Below are 15,329 nucleotides of genomic sequence, written 5' to 3'. Positions count from 1 at the left end.
GCTGACAAGTTGCCCCTGAGGGCTTGTTGCTGCTGGGCGGCGGGTCCGCTGTGTTATTCGTTGAAACCCGGCGGCCGTGAAAGCACTCAGGACGTGGACACCTTCATGTGTTGTTGGTTTTTTTTTCTCTCCAAGGGGAGGATGCGCGCTGTTCCGCTGAGGATACGTTAAAGCTGTCGTACGGTACGGGACCTTTTCAAAAACATGCAGTTTGTGTTCGAGACAGTAACGTTGAACTGTCGTGTTTAATACTTTGCTGAAGGGGGTTGTTGTGTCTAAAGCGCCCAACTTAGCTCGAATGATCCCCCCCCCCCTCCCCCGGAACCGCATATATTTATTGCTGAAGTGAGAAGTGATAAGTCTGCGTTTTAAATGATAAGTTGCCTGACGGGGATGTTTGTCAACTATTTGTCGATAAGCTGCAGTTAATATTAGCGGTTGTGCTCGGCGCCGCGATGTGGCCTAAGACGTTGTGTACAGTGGTTGCCTAACAACGGGTATTAAAGAGGCAGTGGCACTGATTTCTACGTTATTTTTTAATTTTATTTCATTGGAAATAATCCGAAGACAGTGATGCCCCTGTAAGCCTTTTTTTCTGAAGACTTAATTTACGTTAGTATTAAAGAAAAAATTGAGCGACTTAAAATTGAAACATTTACGCCGTTTCGCAAAATAGTACAGCAAGTATTCGGGCCAATTTCACACAAACTTAGAAACCGACAGGTGTGTAACGGTATATCCCGATCTGTTCACGCTTGTTTGCAGAGCTGCATGATTTGTGTTTCTGTTCTACAGGAGCTGTGTTGGATCTTACTGCTTTGCTAGCTGCTTAGCAGCCTTTGTTAAAACTGTTCTCTACACCCCCTCTTTCCCCTTATCTTTACATGTGGTCTGTTTGAAGGAATGGTTTTATAAAGTGGACTTTAAAAGATTCCCAGTGCCGCATATAAGGTTTATATGTTGCGCGTAATGGTGAAGGTGGGCTATTTTCATTCCAAAAGAGTATTAAGTAACTGATGTCCTAAATGTATTAAGGCAGGTCAAGCATTTTTATCAGAATGGGCAGCCAGTTAATGCAACTGGCACTTCTACTACCTAGAAAAACAGCCAGTTAAATCTTTTATTGCCTTTTTTTAGAGGTTGTTTTCCCAAAAGTCGATTACATCTTGAAACAACAGGTTTTACCCCCGGCTGTCTGTACCGTGTGTATAATGACCTTTATGTTCTGTATTTTGGGGGAGGGTTCATTTAGCTAAAACGTCTTCCGAGTTCAGGTCTTTCAACCTTGAGTGTAAAGACTGCTGAGCGCTTTGACAGTAAGCGTAAGTAGTGCTCTTCAGTGATTTTTTTTCCCTTCCATTTGTGATTTTGACATTGCACATGATTCCTTATAGATACCTTCACAGATATCAGGAGGAGCAGGAGTACTTTTGGAAGGGGGGAATTATGTAAGGAAGTGCAAAAGGAATGAAGAACTAACCTGTGAACTTAACGATCCAGGCTGATTAAATTGGCTTCTGGCATTTCGACTTTGCTGGTAAAGCAGATTTGAATGGCTTTGAAGACGACGTTTATCTGGGTTATAACTCTCCCAGTGTTCAGCTTACTTGAAAGTGAAAATGTGGGAAAGCAGTACTGTTTCTTATAAAAAAAAAAGGTAACTTAATAGAAAGTTTCTTACAATACTGTGTTTTCTCCCATGTCTATAAAAAGCCTGGTTTCTAGATACATCTACATTACATATTGAGTGACTCATCTGTTTTCTTTAATTAGATTAATACTTATAGTAGTCATAGAGCCAAAGTGTAATCAGAGAAAAGTGCTTTGTTCTGCAGTAAGTCCCATCTTCCAGAAGCATAAGCTGCAAATCTTAGTAGTGTCTAAGAGAATTTTGTCCAGTGCTGCTTTTAACAAAGTGCATGTGTCTGTATTGCTGCATGTTAAAATATGTAACAGTGCATTGTACACAACACGAATGAGTGCCAAGCCCAGTACTGTGCAGTATACAGTACATCTACAGGCCACGCTGGCATTTCATTGTTTACTTTGGTGGTCATGGTGAGCAGGTTAGTCATCAATTCGAATTCTAGGGTTGTAAGAGATCTACATAGTTTGTTTTGTGGAGAGCAAGGGCACAAAAGTTTACATGTTTCCTGAATACATTCAAAATATCCAAAGTAGAATATGTTGCTGCATTTTGTGTCAGGCACCCTGGCTTTCTAGGGTATCATTTCTTTACTCTTTGTATTGCTGTATGTGGCATCAGTGATGTGTCTCCAGCAGTGCATATCAAGCACCTTTTCATTTTAACCAAGATGTGAATAAGGATCTTTGTTTAGTAATCACTAATTTTATTCCGGAAAGGCAAAACATCTTTTTGCACTGTATTTCAATAATTCTTTATAAAATCTCACATCAATATTTCCAGTCAAGGGAAATTAATGTTTTTTTAAATAACTTTGCATTGAGAGAGAAAATGACTTAATTGTGTTCTACATATTAAAGATAGGTGAACACTGCAAAAGATACTGTGCTGTACAGACAATGGCATGTGCATTCACAAGACAGCTGCTATGTGACAAAAGAGAATATCTAATAAAATCAATAATTTATTTGACAAGACAATACTCATTTGTACCAGGGCATTTTACTGAAACAATCAGATTGTAGTATTTTTCTTAAGGGCACAGTGGCAGTGCGTCACCCAAGATGTGAACCTGCAGCCTCCCAGTTACATGTCCAGAACCCCACCTGCTGCTTTACACTCCTGCCCCTTGGAACATGCAGAGTACAGCTTAGTACCTTGACTAAGTGGATAGCTGTGTTGATATTTTCTATTTATTTTGTGTTTCTCATGTAGGAAAATGGATGATGAACTCGAAATGTTTCTTGAAGAGCAGAAGGCTAAGGTGGCTCGAGAAAAGGCCAATCTAGAACACGATCCACCTTATATGGAAATAAAGGTGAGTGCCTTGGTCACTAAAAGGCCATGAGATATCTTTTTAAATCTCACCTACTGTAAGTGTTCGTTTTCAAGTAACAGCTGAAGCCGTGTAGTTGCAAAGCCTCAGAGATCCGATCTGTACAACCATTCAACTAGTGTGGCCCACCTTTCAGCTCCTGTTTGTTGCTTCTAAGTTAGCCACAGCTTATAATAATAATCATTAATAATTGCTTACATTTATATATCGCTTTTCTTGACACTCCACTCAAAGCGCTTTACAGGTAATGGGGACTCCCCTCCACCACCACTAATGTGCAGCCCCACCTGGATGATGCGACAGCAGCCATAGTGCGCCAGAATGCTCACCACACACCAGCTCTCAGTGGGGAGGAGAACAGAATGATGAAGCCAATTCATAGATGGGGATTGTTAGGAGGCCATGATTGGTGAGGGCCAACAGGAAATCTGGCCAGGATGCTGGGGTTACACCCCTACTCTTTTCATTTTTAATTACCACAGAGAGTCAGGACCTCGCTTTTGTGTCTCATCCGAAGGACGGCGCCTTTTTACAGTATAGTGTCCCTATACTGGGGCATTAGGACCCACACTGACTGCAGGGTGAGCGCCCCCTGCTGGTCCCACTAACACCTCTTCCAGCAGCAACCTCACACCTGCTGAGCTTCAGTGGGATGCCTGTTGTGAGTTGCAGGGTGATATGGCTGCTGGCTGAATGCCCATCTTAACACCCAGGGACCAGGTTAAACACAAGGAGGCCATGTCCTTGAGTACTGGAGGAGGAGGGGAGCACTCCCGTTATCATGATACTGAGGACTAGAATGCAGCTTTAATGAAAGTATGGGGGTGTTTCCTAAAGTGATGACAATTTGGAAAACAAGTAGGTGACAAGGTGTCATTTATTACGCCATATCTCTCGTTTAGATAGTCCCCTAATTTTGTATGCCTTGTGTTCTATCACCTCGTGAGAGTTCTGGTACTGACCCTGTGTGTTGGGAGGGGGCAGCAGGGGTTCAGTGTCCTGTTTGTCACTTGAGCACCGTATGGTCTTGATCTGTTAAGCTGCAACAAAGCATCTCGCTGGGGATTCTTAAATGGTAGTTATTTTAGCCAACTTGTCTTCCAGTAAAAGCCTTGGCTGCAAGGGATGTTCATCTACACAGCTCAATAATGTTAGGAAAACAAATTGCTCAGGAAATTTCTGAATGAATGGTATAGAAAAAGGGCCTTGATCTTCGTAAGTCACTGACATTACACCTCTTGCCACTTTTATTGAGCATGTCAAGCAGTTTATTCTCTCACACTAAGCTCAGTTGGACCACTGTGATTAATAAACACAGCGATGTTAGTTGTAGGTCCTGAGCAGTATGCTAATGTTTCACATGCATGTGGGATGAATATAAGAAAAATGCTGTCCAATAGCAGATCATTTGTGTAATCTTGCTGTGCATTTTTAAACTAGAGAAAGCAACATTTGCTCATTCCCTGTGGATCTTTGCTTTGTGCTGTATTATAAGATCCCTCTTACTCCATGTGTTATTTTCTTTGTATTTATTGCCTGCAATTACACATTTTGTTATTATTAATACTAGTGTATTTGAAAAGCACAGTGCCTCGTCTGGGTTGATTTACAGTGGTGACAGGCACAAAGCAGACAAAAATGCAGAAACATTCATTCTAATCCAGTTGTACTGAATTATGTTTTCTCATGTTTCATCGGATTTTCAGTCATATAGTGGCCTTTCCATTTTCAAGACTTAATGGTGTACTCTTTATATGTTGAAAAAATATATGTATGCTCAAAGTGATCAGATCTATATTTTGTGATAATAATGGTACATCTATAGTTATAATTTGATAGTGTAGTCATATTAGATTATGTGCGCAAATACATTGTTTTTGGCATACTAATTAACATGGATCTTGGAAGAATTTCCTTGCAAACAAGTCAAATAGATGCAGACAGCACTTTGCATGAATTTATAAATCGGATTACTACAGTTACTTAATAATGAGATATGAATATTAATATTGAAAATTCCACAGTCAGTGTTAAATAACGGCTTATTAATTAACACTTGCATTATCATTTGAAACCTCCCACCCTGTCTTCGTTTTCCACACCGTTATCAGTGAATCGCTGGCTTCGGGCAGTTCTCCAGAGCACTGCACTGTGCCACACTCATGGCTGACTCCAGGCACCTTGCAGTGGGGTTAATCAGCGCTTTGTACTGGCCGCACTTTCAGCCTCTACCCTACTATCCAGCCTTACTGCTCTCCAGCTTTTGGCCCTTTCAGTTAGTGACGTTGTAAACCCCTGAGAGATGGTCTCTAATACTGATTTCTATGCAGGCCTTAACATTTTCAGTGCATTTACCAGGACAGTATCCGGAAACTCTTGGGTTGTTGGAATGCATGTATTGCAGAATGGTCACCATGCAGAGAAACGGTTATTTGCTTGTTTTATTTATGAGTTGCTTTTGTTCCTAAATGCATATATGTGCCGTTTTTGGTGTTCCTTTTACTAAATGGTTTTGATTGTTGTTGATTTTTTTATATATAGATTTAATAAATTAAATTTGATGTATTATTAAGTTATTTGTACCCAGGCATCAATCTCATTCTTTTATTTCTACATTTCTCTTACTTCTTTGTGCTTCAGAGGGAATAATTATTTTAAAAAATCAGTGCTTGTGTGCTCACAAAGACACTTAGCCAGCAGCCATAAAAGGTATGTTTAAATCCTTCACAAATATAATGATCTGTCCTGATTTGACTAGAACGATTTGATGTTATTTCAGTGTTTGAATTGTGCCTTTTCTTGTTGCTTTGGAATAGAAAGCCATACTTTGAAATAATAGAAGCAAAGCGAAGGCAGGTATGTTAGTGGTTTTACTTATGATAAATTGGTGGATGCTCGATCAAACAAAGCAGTTTGATCCGTTTCAAGTTTAGTGTAGTATGGTTCATGCATGGATTTCACTAAAAGTAATGTATGAAAATTAAAATTGATTTTGGCTTGGGTGTGATTCTCTGTTTTATTAACAGTGAAAATGATCCAGCCCTCCTGAGCTAGGAGTCTCCTTTCTCTTTTGCTTGTACTGAAGTGGACATCTAGTGCAGAAAATGGAAATAATTGTAATGTGTGTAATATGCAGGGTCATATCAAACTAAATCACTATACATCTCTGATAGAGCAGTATCAGGTGCAAGTGTAATGAGTATATAGATAGGATCCCTAACCAGAAATTAAAAATCCAGTTAGTTGAAAGAGGATAGGACAGGACTGAGCTGAAGTTGGGTCTCTGATCTGTGCTAGAGACTGTGAAGCTATCAGAGACTGCAGCTAGGCTGTACTATATTTAGCCTTCCATGCGGGTCCATAAATAAAACATCTGCACCAGCAGGCAAAGAGAATCAATGGCACTGCCATACATCCTCACGTTTTGTAAGAGGCATAGCAGAATTAATTTGACTTTGATCCCCAGTTTTGTGCAGATCTTAGCAATCTTTGTGCCAGCTTGCAGTGACTCACCATCTATGTGAGTGAGAACATAAAGTTGCAGGGGTTTAAGGTTATGATGATACAGGAAGAGCAGTGTGCTTTGTCCTGGATGAGTTTAGAAGTGTGCTAAGTGAGTATCCAAATCAATTATGATTATTGATTTTGATTGTTTGATTTTTGTTTTACGTAAAGCAGAAAGAAAACTTAGGCATTTCCAATATATAGGCCTAGTAGGTGATATTTTGCAATTATATATGTCCAGTTCTGATTTGATTGTCATTTGGACTTTTGATGTCTAAATACCAGTGGTAAGTCACTCAGTCAGAAACACAATTTACAATTTGCCTGTTGATGTTCATTCAGAAAGTGTTTTTCTTGCATAACTCTACTCCTTTGCTACAGTATGTTCTGGCTGCACAAGACCACGACTATAACAGCAATGTTTTATAGTGATTTGTATTGCTTTGTAAAAGTATTCACCTTCTTCCAATGATGTCCATCTGATATGCAATATTTGCTGACTTTGCCATCAGAAAGTGTTCAATTAAAGCTTCAAAGTTTTTCTTACAGTTAATACAAGTTTTTAAAGTGCATGCATCATTTGTACTTCCACAAAATTGGACAGGGTTGAATACTTTTACAAAGCACGGTAGCTGCAGGATTACATTCAGTCAGGCTATGCTGAAAACACTCAGGAGAGTGTTAAATGAAAGTTGGGAAACAGTCTGGAAATCATCTAGTTTATTAAAATTGGTGTGTCGCTCATGCCTTATTTAGGAACAAGAGAAGAAATTATTTGTGGATTTTATATGGCTGAAATGAAAACCTATTTTGTTTTTAGTTTTTCTTGTGAATAATTGAATTTTATTTTTTTTCCAGACAAAGACTGACAATGTGTACAACTCTGCGCTTAAGGAAAATATTCCTCCTTCCAAGTGGTCCTCGCCACAGAAGCCTCAGAACGAGCATGGAAAAGGTAATGTCCCACAGCAAGGTGTTTCTGTTCTTGACCTTAAGGAAGGGGTGGTAGGAGGGCAGTATTAAAACTGTTGGTTACCTTGCTGGACCAGGTGAGACCAACTATATAGGCCTGACTGTAGTTTGCAACTAAATTACAACTTGAAATGATGAAATACTTTTGAGCACAGTGACATCAGCCATGGTATTCATGATAGGTTTCAAATTAGTATCCAAGTATAGCAAACGTTGATTTTGTTGACTTCAGATTTCAACAGTATCTGCCTATAATAAAATGTCAAGATAACATCAGTCTTGGTTAGAAAGGTAATGTTCATTGTCCTTTGGTGTGGTGTAGCACCAAATATAAAACTGAGCAAATGCACTCATCCACACCTGATAGCATGGCCTGGTATATCAGGCAGGGCTTGAGAGACTTGCTTGAAGAATGCTGGTATGAATGTGTCTAAAAGTGTTATGGGAAGATTAAATTACGCCACTGTCTTTGGGGAGATCATTGTAATGAAGCACAGCTTGGCATTGACCCCAAGAGCTGATGACATTTCTCTAAACAAGTATTTCATCATCTGTTGTTCCTGCTTTTGATCCAGCTCCTGGGCTGCTGTCCCTGGCAACTCCTGCTGTGTTAGAACCTTTTTATCCAGGCGGGGGCGCAGGGGATCTTTACCCTGAGCTTCTGCATCTAGGAGTTTGTTGTCTGATTGGCACTGTCCAGCCTGGGGCTTTCAACAGTGGTCATGCACCCTTTACTGTCCTGTAATGGGGTTGAAATCCTGTATTCTGCCTGCCTTTGGTCATTCCGTTTTCTTCAGGGGGTTTCTGGCTGAAAGGAAGCCTGTGTCCATCCTTTAGGTTTATCTGCCCAACATGTCAGCTTCCCATGACCGTGCCCATTGGCTCCCTGTCCACTCTTACTGCCTGACCTAGTGGTTCCTTTGCAGGGGCCCCGGGACTGTCTACCCTGCAGGGATACTGTCATTTTTGGATTTCACTGTTGTCCTGGAGCTGCTACTCTAGTCCTGGAATCCAAATATTTCTTATTGTTTACATACAGTGGAAATTTTTCTTTAGCCTAACTGAGTGAACAATAAAAAGTGTATATAGAGAGTACATAAAGTCATCAGATTTTACAGATATATGCAATTAACAAACTAAATTGACGGTATCATAATATTTACAGAATAAATTGACGGTATCGTAATATTTGACCATTTCCGAATTAAGCACAAAATTGTATTCTTTTGGAAATACTGTATAGTCTCCATTTTGTCGGAACCCACCCACCATGGGCGAGAGCGAGACTTCCCGAGACTTGTGATGTGAAATGGCCCCTCCTGCTCACTAGTCACTGTAATGACTAATGTAATGGGATATATGAGCGCATAGTTACAGGTTGTGCACCAGACATTTCACTGCAGAAATGTTTCAACGTGATCTGCATGCAGAGTAAACAAGCGAAACAGTCTCGAAGTCGAGAGCATTATTTCTCTTGGATTAGAAGCGATGTGTTCACAGGCCTGTTTGTTTACAATGGAATAGGGCCGCTTCAGCTCACTGGAAGTATTGTTGCCTCTTTCTGAATGGCAGAAGATAGCGCTGCACATACATGGAAAGTTAATCAATTTTGTGATGTAACTTGGAGGTTTTACATGTTACTGTGTACATTTTACTTTCATTGTACTTGCATTTACATTCATTGTGATATGCACTCATTAATGTTGATTCTTTCTAACCTTCTAATAGTTTTGCAGTTTCCCTTTAAACTTTCTCGGAGGAATCATTCTGCTGTCCGCAGTTCCAGTTGTTAAGAAAATAACAATGATGAGCTGCCACATCAGCTTAGCTGCAGCAGGGACCAATTCAACTATGGACTATATGTACTTGGCTTAGAAGCGGTGACAACAATCATTGCTCAAGACACATCGACTGCATTTCTGTTCAGGGATGCATGCCTTTGGCAGTAACCTAACTCTTTTCACACATTCACAACAGAGACCTGGTGCATTTATATCTCTGTGCTGCTTTCATGACCCCCCCATACAAAACTGTATAAAACACCTCTCATTTGTTCTTCTGTATTTCAGATGAGACCTATGGCTTGAGTTTGCCGCTCGGTGAAGATTATGAGAGAAAGAAGCATAAGCTAAAACAAGAGCTGCGTCAGGATTACAGACGCTATATGGCTCAGGTGACCTGCACCTAACCCTTAAGAAATGGCATATGGGTCTTTTTCTGCTGAATGAAGTTATTCTGTTACATATGTTAGTAATTGTTTCTTAGAACTGTAATGCTTTAATTATTTTTCCTGAATGTTTGTTGGTACAGTATTTCTTTCTGCCTTCTAAACTGTTTTCCCAATAACTTGCAGGAATTAACTCGAGGTAGAAGAAAGGTAACTGTCTCTTTAAACTTGTTCTAGCGTAGCTTTTTAGAAGCATAGCTGTTTGGTTAAGAGCACTGATTCCTATGCACTCAGATTTGCTTTTCTAGCAATCTGCATTTTTTAATTTACCAAAGGCGTCATTGAAATGTAGTTTTGCAAGATTCTTAGGTATGTAAAATTGCACATAATGTGTAAAATTGTAATTCTAAAGAGCAGCCAGTGGAGCCTAGTGCTATTTGACCTTTATTTTCTAAAGCTCACTTTGGGTCCTTTGGGTTCTCATCCTATCTAGATTTAGTAATGTGCTACATTTCTAAAGATTGGTGATACTCATTTAATCTGTTAAATCAACATTTTAATTTCTTGAAATTAACACTAATTTAGTAAAGCAGATTAGTCGGGCTACTTTACAAGCGATCTGAAAATTGCACCGGATGTTTTTCTGTAATTGGTAACAATGAGATCCTTTAAGCACCACAGAGGATCGAACACTTCTGCCTCATCAACATCTAATCACTGTATACTACTAAGGTAACATACAAAAAGAAGCTTATCTAAAAGTGGCATAGTTTGTTTATAAAATCAACCTTAGAACTGGGGTTAATAACAATTACAAATTGAAGTTTGATGATGTAGAGCAAAATCATGGTCTTTATTGCATTTTAAAATATTTATGCCTCACCAAAGATTTTACATTTCCATATTTTAACATTGTCGAATTGCTTTCTCTGCATCCTAATTTTATTTTTTTTGTTTTAGAAAAAAAATAACAGTAGTGGGGAGACGGACGTGAACACCCAGGGCCTTTCACTACCAATTGGCGAAAGAAGATCTGCAAAGGTAGACAGTATGACTTATCATTGTGGTTGGAACTTACTGCTTATTCACCAACATGTAAAGGTGTATTATGTATTGCACCAAAGTAGTGCAGTTATGGATTGCTGTATTTACTGAGCTTTATGGTGTGGTGCGCTGGCTCTGTGGCTAAGGATCTGCGCCTCTGGCTGGAAGGTTGCCGGTTCGAATCCTGCGGCCAGCAGAGGAATCCTAGTCCATTGGGCCCCTGAGCAAGGCCCTTAACCCCAACTGCTCCAGGGGCGCCATATAAAATGGTTGACCCTGTGCTCTGAGGAGATGAACTTGGCCTGTGCAAGATTTTTCCAGCTTTTCTCCTGATGAATGCCTTGGCTGGTTTTGAATCATTTCAAGTAGGCTGCATGGTGAAGCAATACCCAGTAAGTATAAAAAGCGTTTTCTTCCGGCCTGGAACTTTATTTAACTTTACACTTTAAGTGGAAGTTTCCCAATTTTTGTGGTCGCTTGAAATCGCTGAATTTAACAGAAAGTGTGTTGTTTTAATAATGGTTCAAACGTATACAAATGATATGATAATATGTTAGCTGATTTCTCAGAAGTTTATGTATCCACATAGACCTGTTTTACACAGGACATACAAAAACATGTAAACAGTACAAATAATGGTTACATTAAAAATAAATTGAACATTACATAAACGACATCAACCCATACAATATCATTATGCACAACTCCTACAGGAATCCACTCAGTTTACCAGAACCTGTAAGTTTAATTCCCCCCCAAATCACACTGCGTCCATGTGATTCCACCATACCCCTTCATTCTTCCACATAATCACTGATTGCACTAGAGTCGACCAGTACTCCTTTATTGTGAACTCATTTATTGATTGAGTAGTTATGTCTACATTGAAGGACTTTAAAACATCTGATTGAAGGCATTCTTCATGCAGAACCACGAAGGATCAGAAGAGATAATAACGGCTAGTCTCGACATAGTCTTAATGTAAGCAGTTTGACTGCTCATGTGGCACATGCTCAAGACTCTGGGCATCTCAGCTTCTTGTTGCACAGAACGACTGTTATACCAGATGGTTATTCCATGAGACTTTGCGCCAGGGAACTGAAAAATATGGACAGAATCTGACTACTGGCACCAAAATCCTATAACCTGCAAAGAAAGTAAATAAAGTCAACATGTGCGTTCCAAGACCTGTTAGCATATATTACTGCATATGTATAGGCTATATATAGATATTTATATTTGCAATGACCAAAAATAAAATATTATATTGTACTTATTGTTCATTAATCGCATGATCACGAGTACAAATTGATTGACTGTAAATCACAAATAAGGTTTGACTTGCTACATTCGGAGGACACTGTAGCTGGTTTCACCTGATCTCATTCACCTGTTTTTGAAAGAACTGATGGTATCACCTTCAAAAATGTCAAGGTAGTCCATTGCTAAGAGACTCTTATAATTTTTTGCGTTAATTCCTTGGTTACGAGCAGGATTTCCTGAAGCTTAGTCCCTGGACACAGGACTTGACTTTATGCCACTCATCAGCTCTTTCAGCCTGGCTGGGTCCATGTACAATGTGTTTAGTAAATCCTAAAATTGACTATGTTAGTGTACTAATTCACAGCTTTTTTTCAAATCGCAAGGAGTAGTTGACTCAAACCATAATCAGCTGTGGTTTTGTTTTGAAAAGTGCAATAGCAGGATTGTAAATATTAAATGAAACAGGGAGTAGTTTTTCTTATGCTGTATGTATGGAGGCACAGATATAAATGCAAATGAAAGAAGATGTTGCTTGCTTTAGAGTAGAAGCCGTCATATTAATAAAGTTTGTTTGTCAGGGGAGTTGTAAGCAAACACTCAGATGAGTTTGTGAAAGCCTGTAACTGAGCAACGGTTTCAGTGTACATCTATCTAGGCTACTGTATATGAAATTATTACAGAGGTGAACAGATTGTACCTTACATGGTGCTCATTCAACTCTTTAGTTTTGCTAAATCACTGAAATGTAGTGTTATTTTGCCTCTATCATTTTATTGAGGATTTGACATACGTAACATAGCAGCTGTTTTGCATTGATTTTAACTATAGTTTATACTCCTGCTTTTAAGGTAAGAGTGAGCTAAATCTAGAGTTTTTCATTTGGGCTTTTTAATGATTTTTACAGGTTAATTCTAATAAGGTTTAATTTCATTCAGTGAAAAACAAAATACAGCCTGAGTTGGAATGGTACTCTAATAATTACAAAGTGGCCTAGAGCTTGGAGTTTATCATTTTTGAAAAGCATAGTGACAAACCTTTTCCTTAAATGTGAAACTTTTTCCTGACCATGAGAAATGCTTAATGAGCATTCCTGTCAAATCCTGGTTAAAGGTATGGAAAGAGTGAATTTTGATGTCCATTTTGTCTTGAATGCTTTTATCCTGATTAAATAAAGCTGGTTACAAGAGTTTTTTATTTCAAAATCAATTGGTTGCAGATTGCAAGAGTTAGATTATTGATTTTATTTTCTGTAACATTTTAGCCTCAGAAATTATGTCCTTGTTTGTCCTCTGTTGCAGGACCGATTGAGAAGTGAAAGAAACAAGGAGTATAATCAGTTTCTCAGGGGACAGCAGGAGCACGGCAAGTTGAAGCGAGAAGCAAAGGACTTGTCGCAGGTAATCTCATGGGTATCTTTCTGAGTTTCAGAATGAAGGTTGCAGTTTTATTCATGAATTCATACTTTGATTTGACATGTAATGACATTTGATTTGACATGTCAGGATTAACACTTTAGGTGTACTTTATTACAGTTACTTTTTTGAGGTTGTTATGTGGCTTGAGGCTACATTTTCTTGAGGCTGAGATATTAATTGCCTTACCATTAATTGTTTCCATATTTTGATCCATTTCACTTTCCAAACTTGATTTATTGATAGTTTTATTGTAATATAGGATAAGAATACAAAATATAAGTGAACTTCTAAAATGTTTGCAAGAAAGTCTGAACTCCATTTCAGTAGCTTGCTGCTCCAAAACCACATTTTCTCACTCAAATTCAAGATTTGTTCTTTTTGCAATAATTAAAATACTGTCAATGTTTATCCAATAAGAAAACCAATTTTTTCTAATTTATAATAAACTTTATTTTATATAGCGCCTTTAAAGGTGGCTTCTCAAAGCGCTTTACAGAATGACAACAACAATAAATAAAAAGAATACACAGGATAAAACAGTTACAATATATAGAGGAGACTGTGGATGGTGGTACTAAGAAAAGCAGGGGGGTGAAGAATGGAACCAGTTAAGTAAAGGCTTTTCTGAAGAAGAGGGTTTTGAGTCTGGATTTGAATGAGTTTAGAGAAGGTGACTCTCTAATATCCTTGGGCAGACTTAACAAGACCAATTTCAGACCTATGCCTATTAAGAGATACAAAGTGACAGCGATCAGTGAGGTAAGTGGTGGGTTTCATATGTGTAACTAGTTTATTGAGGGATGCTGACTCAAGAAGAGAGAAACTGGAAAGAAGGGAACCAGAAAAGTTGGATGAGGAGGGAGGAGGTATGGTAATGATATGCGTAGTGGAGAGAATGTGATGCCGGATGTTGTCAATCTTGGAACTAAAGAAATCTAAGAAGTGTTGCAAAGTTGTGATGAGGCAGGCAATGTGGTGGGGCAGTTTGGCTTTAGCAAGCTGTTGATGGTGGAGAAGAGATGTCTGGGGTTGTTATGGTAATTTTCAATGATGTGAGAGAAGTAGGTGGATCTAGCAGACTCTATAGTAACCTTATATTCAGACAAGTAATCTCTCCAAGCCTGATAATGTACATTTAGGCCAGAAAGAGGCCACCTACGCTCAAGTTTGCGAGAGGCTGCCTTCATGGATCGCAGATGATCGTTGTACCAGGGGATAGGGCGAGAGAAGGAGATGGTTCGAGTTTTTAAAGGAGCAAAGGTGTCAAGGGTAGATAAAAGAGCACTGTCAAGTAACTGTATTTCTTCCTCTAGAGCGTCAGAGGAAGAGAAACAGGATAAGGAGGACAGAACAGAATTTGTAAATCTTGAGTGATCGATTGATCGCCAGTTGCGGAAGTTTACAGAGCGTGGGGGGGAGGTGTTAGAAACAGGTAATTCCAGATTGAAAAGAATAGCTAAGTGGTCAGAGAGGCCTAGATCAAGGGGAGAGCAGTGGGAGACAAAAGAGTCATTTGCAATAATTAAATCTAGGGTGTGTCCTTTATGTGTAGGAGTACAAAGGAGTAAGATCAAAACATCCCAATAGAGAAAGGAAGTCTCTTGCTAGACTGGAAGACCTTGAGTCAATGTGTAAATTGAAGTCACCTAGAATAAGGATCTTTTTAAACTTTAGGCATAAAAATGAGAGTAAATCAGCAAACTCACCTAAGAAGGCTTCACTGGGTTCGGGTGGTCTATAAACTGTAGCAATGATAGTAGATTGGGGGATAGAAACATTTAAAACAAGACACTCATAAGAGGAGGGTGGTGGTATAGTAATAGGACTTAAATTGTAGAAAAGGTTGTAAATAACAATGATACCCCGCCTCTGCCTGAGAGACTCAGAAGGTCAAACAAACCATATCCAAGGGGGCTAGTTGGTTAAACAGCAGTCCATCGTTTTGTCTGTGCCAGGTTTCGGTTAAGCACAGAATTTATAGGA

The 15,329-nt window shown here is 39.1% G+C and overlaps 1 protein-coding gene across 1 annotated transcript in view; it reads left to right on the top strand.

Annotated features, from left to right (window-relative positions):
- Positions 1 to 15,329, top strand: part of cspp1a (centrosome and spindle pole associated protein 1a) — a 40,987-nt gene continuing 25,658 nt past the window's right edge. Inside the window, exons 1-6 of the mRNA XM_088919001.1 lie at positions 1 to 183; positions 2,861 to 2,963; positions 7,344 to 7,440; positions 9,527 to 9,630; positions 10,585 to 10,665; positions 13,230 to 13,328. Coding sequence (XP_088775127.1) covers positions 2,865 to 2,963; positions 7,344 to 7,440; positions 9,527 to 9,630; positions 10,585 to 10,665; positions 13,230 to 13,328 — 480 coding nt within the window. The 5' untranslated portion in view covers positions 1 to 183; positions 2,861 to 2,864. The remainder of the gene's footprint in view (positions 184 to 2,860; positions 2,964 to 7,343; positions 7,441 to 9,526; positions 9,631 to 10,584; positions 10,666 to 13,229; positions 13,329 to 15,329) is intronic.

The sequence above is a fragment of the Atractosteus spatula genome, chromosome 6 (assembly GCF_055471065.1).
Source record: "Atractosteus spatula isolate fAtrSpa1 chromosome 6, fAtrSpa1.hap1, whole genome shotgun sequence".
NCBI lineage: Eukaryota > Metazoa > Chordata > Actinopteri > Semionotiformes > Lepisosteidae > Atractosteus > Atractosteus spatula.
The sequence above is the reverse complement of the archived record's forward strand: the minus strand, read 5'-3'. Positions and strand labels throughout refer to the sequence as shown.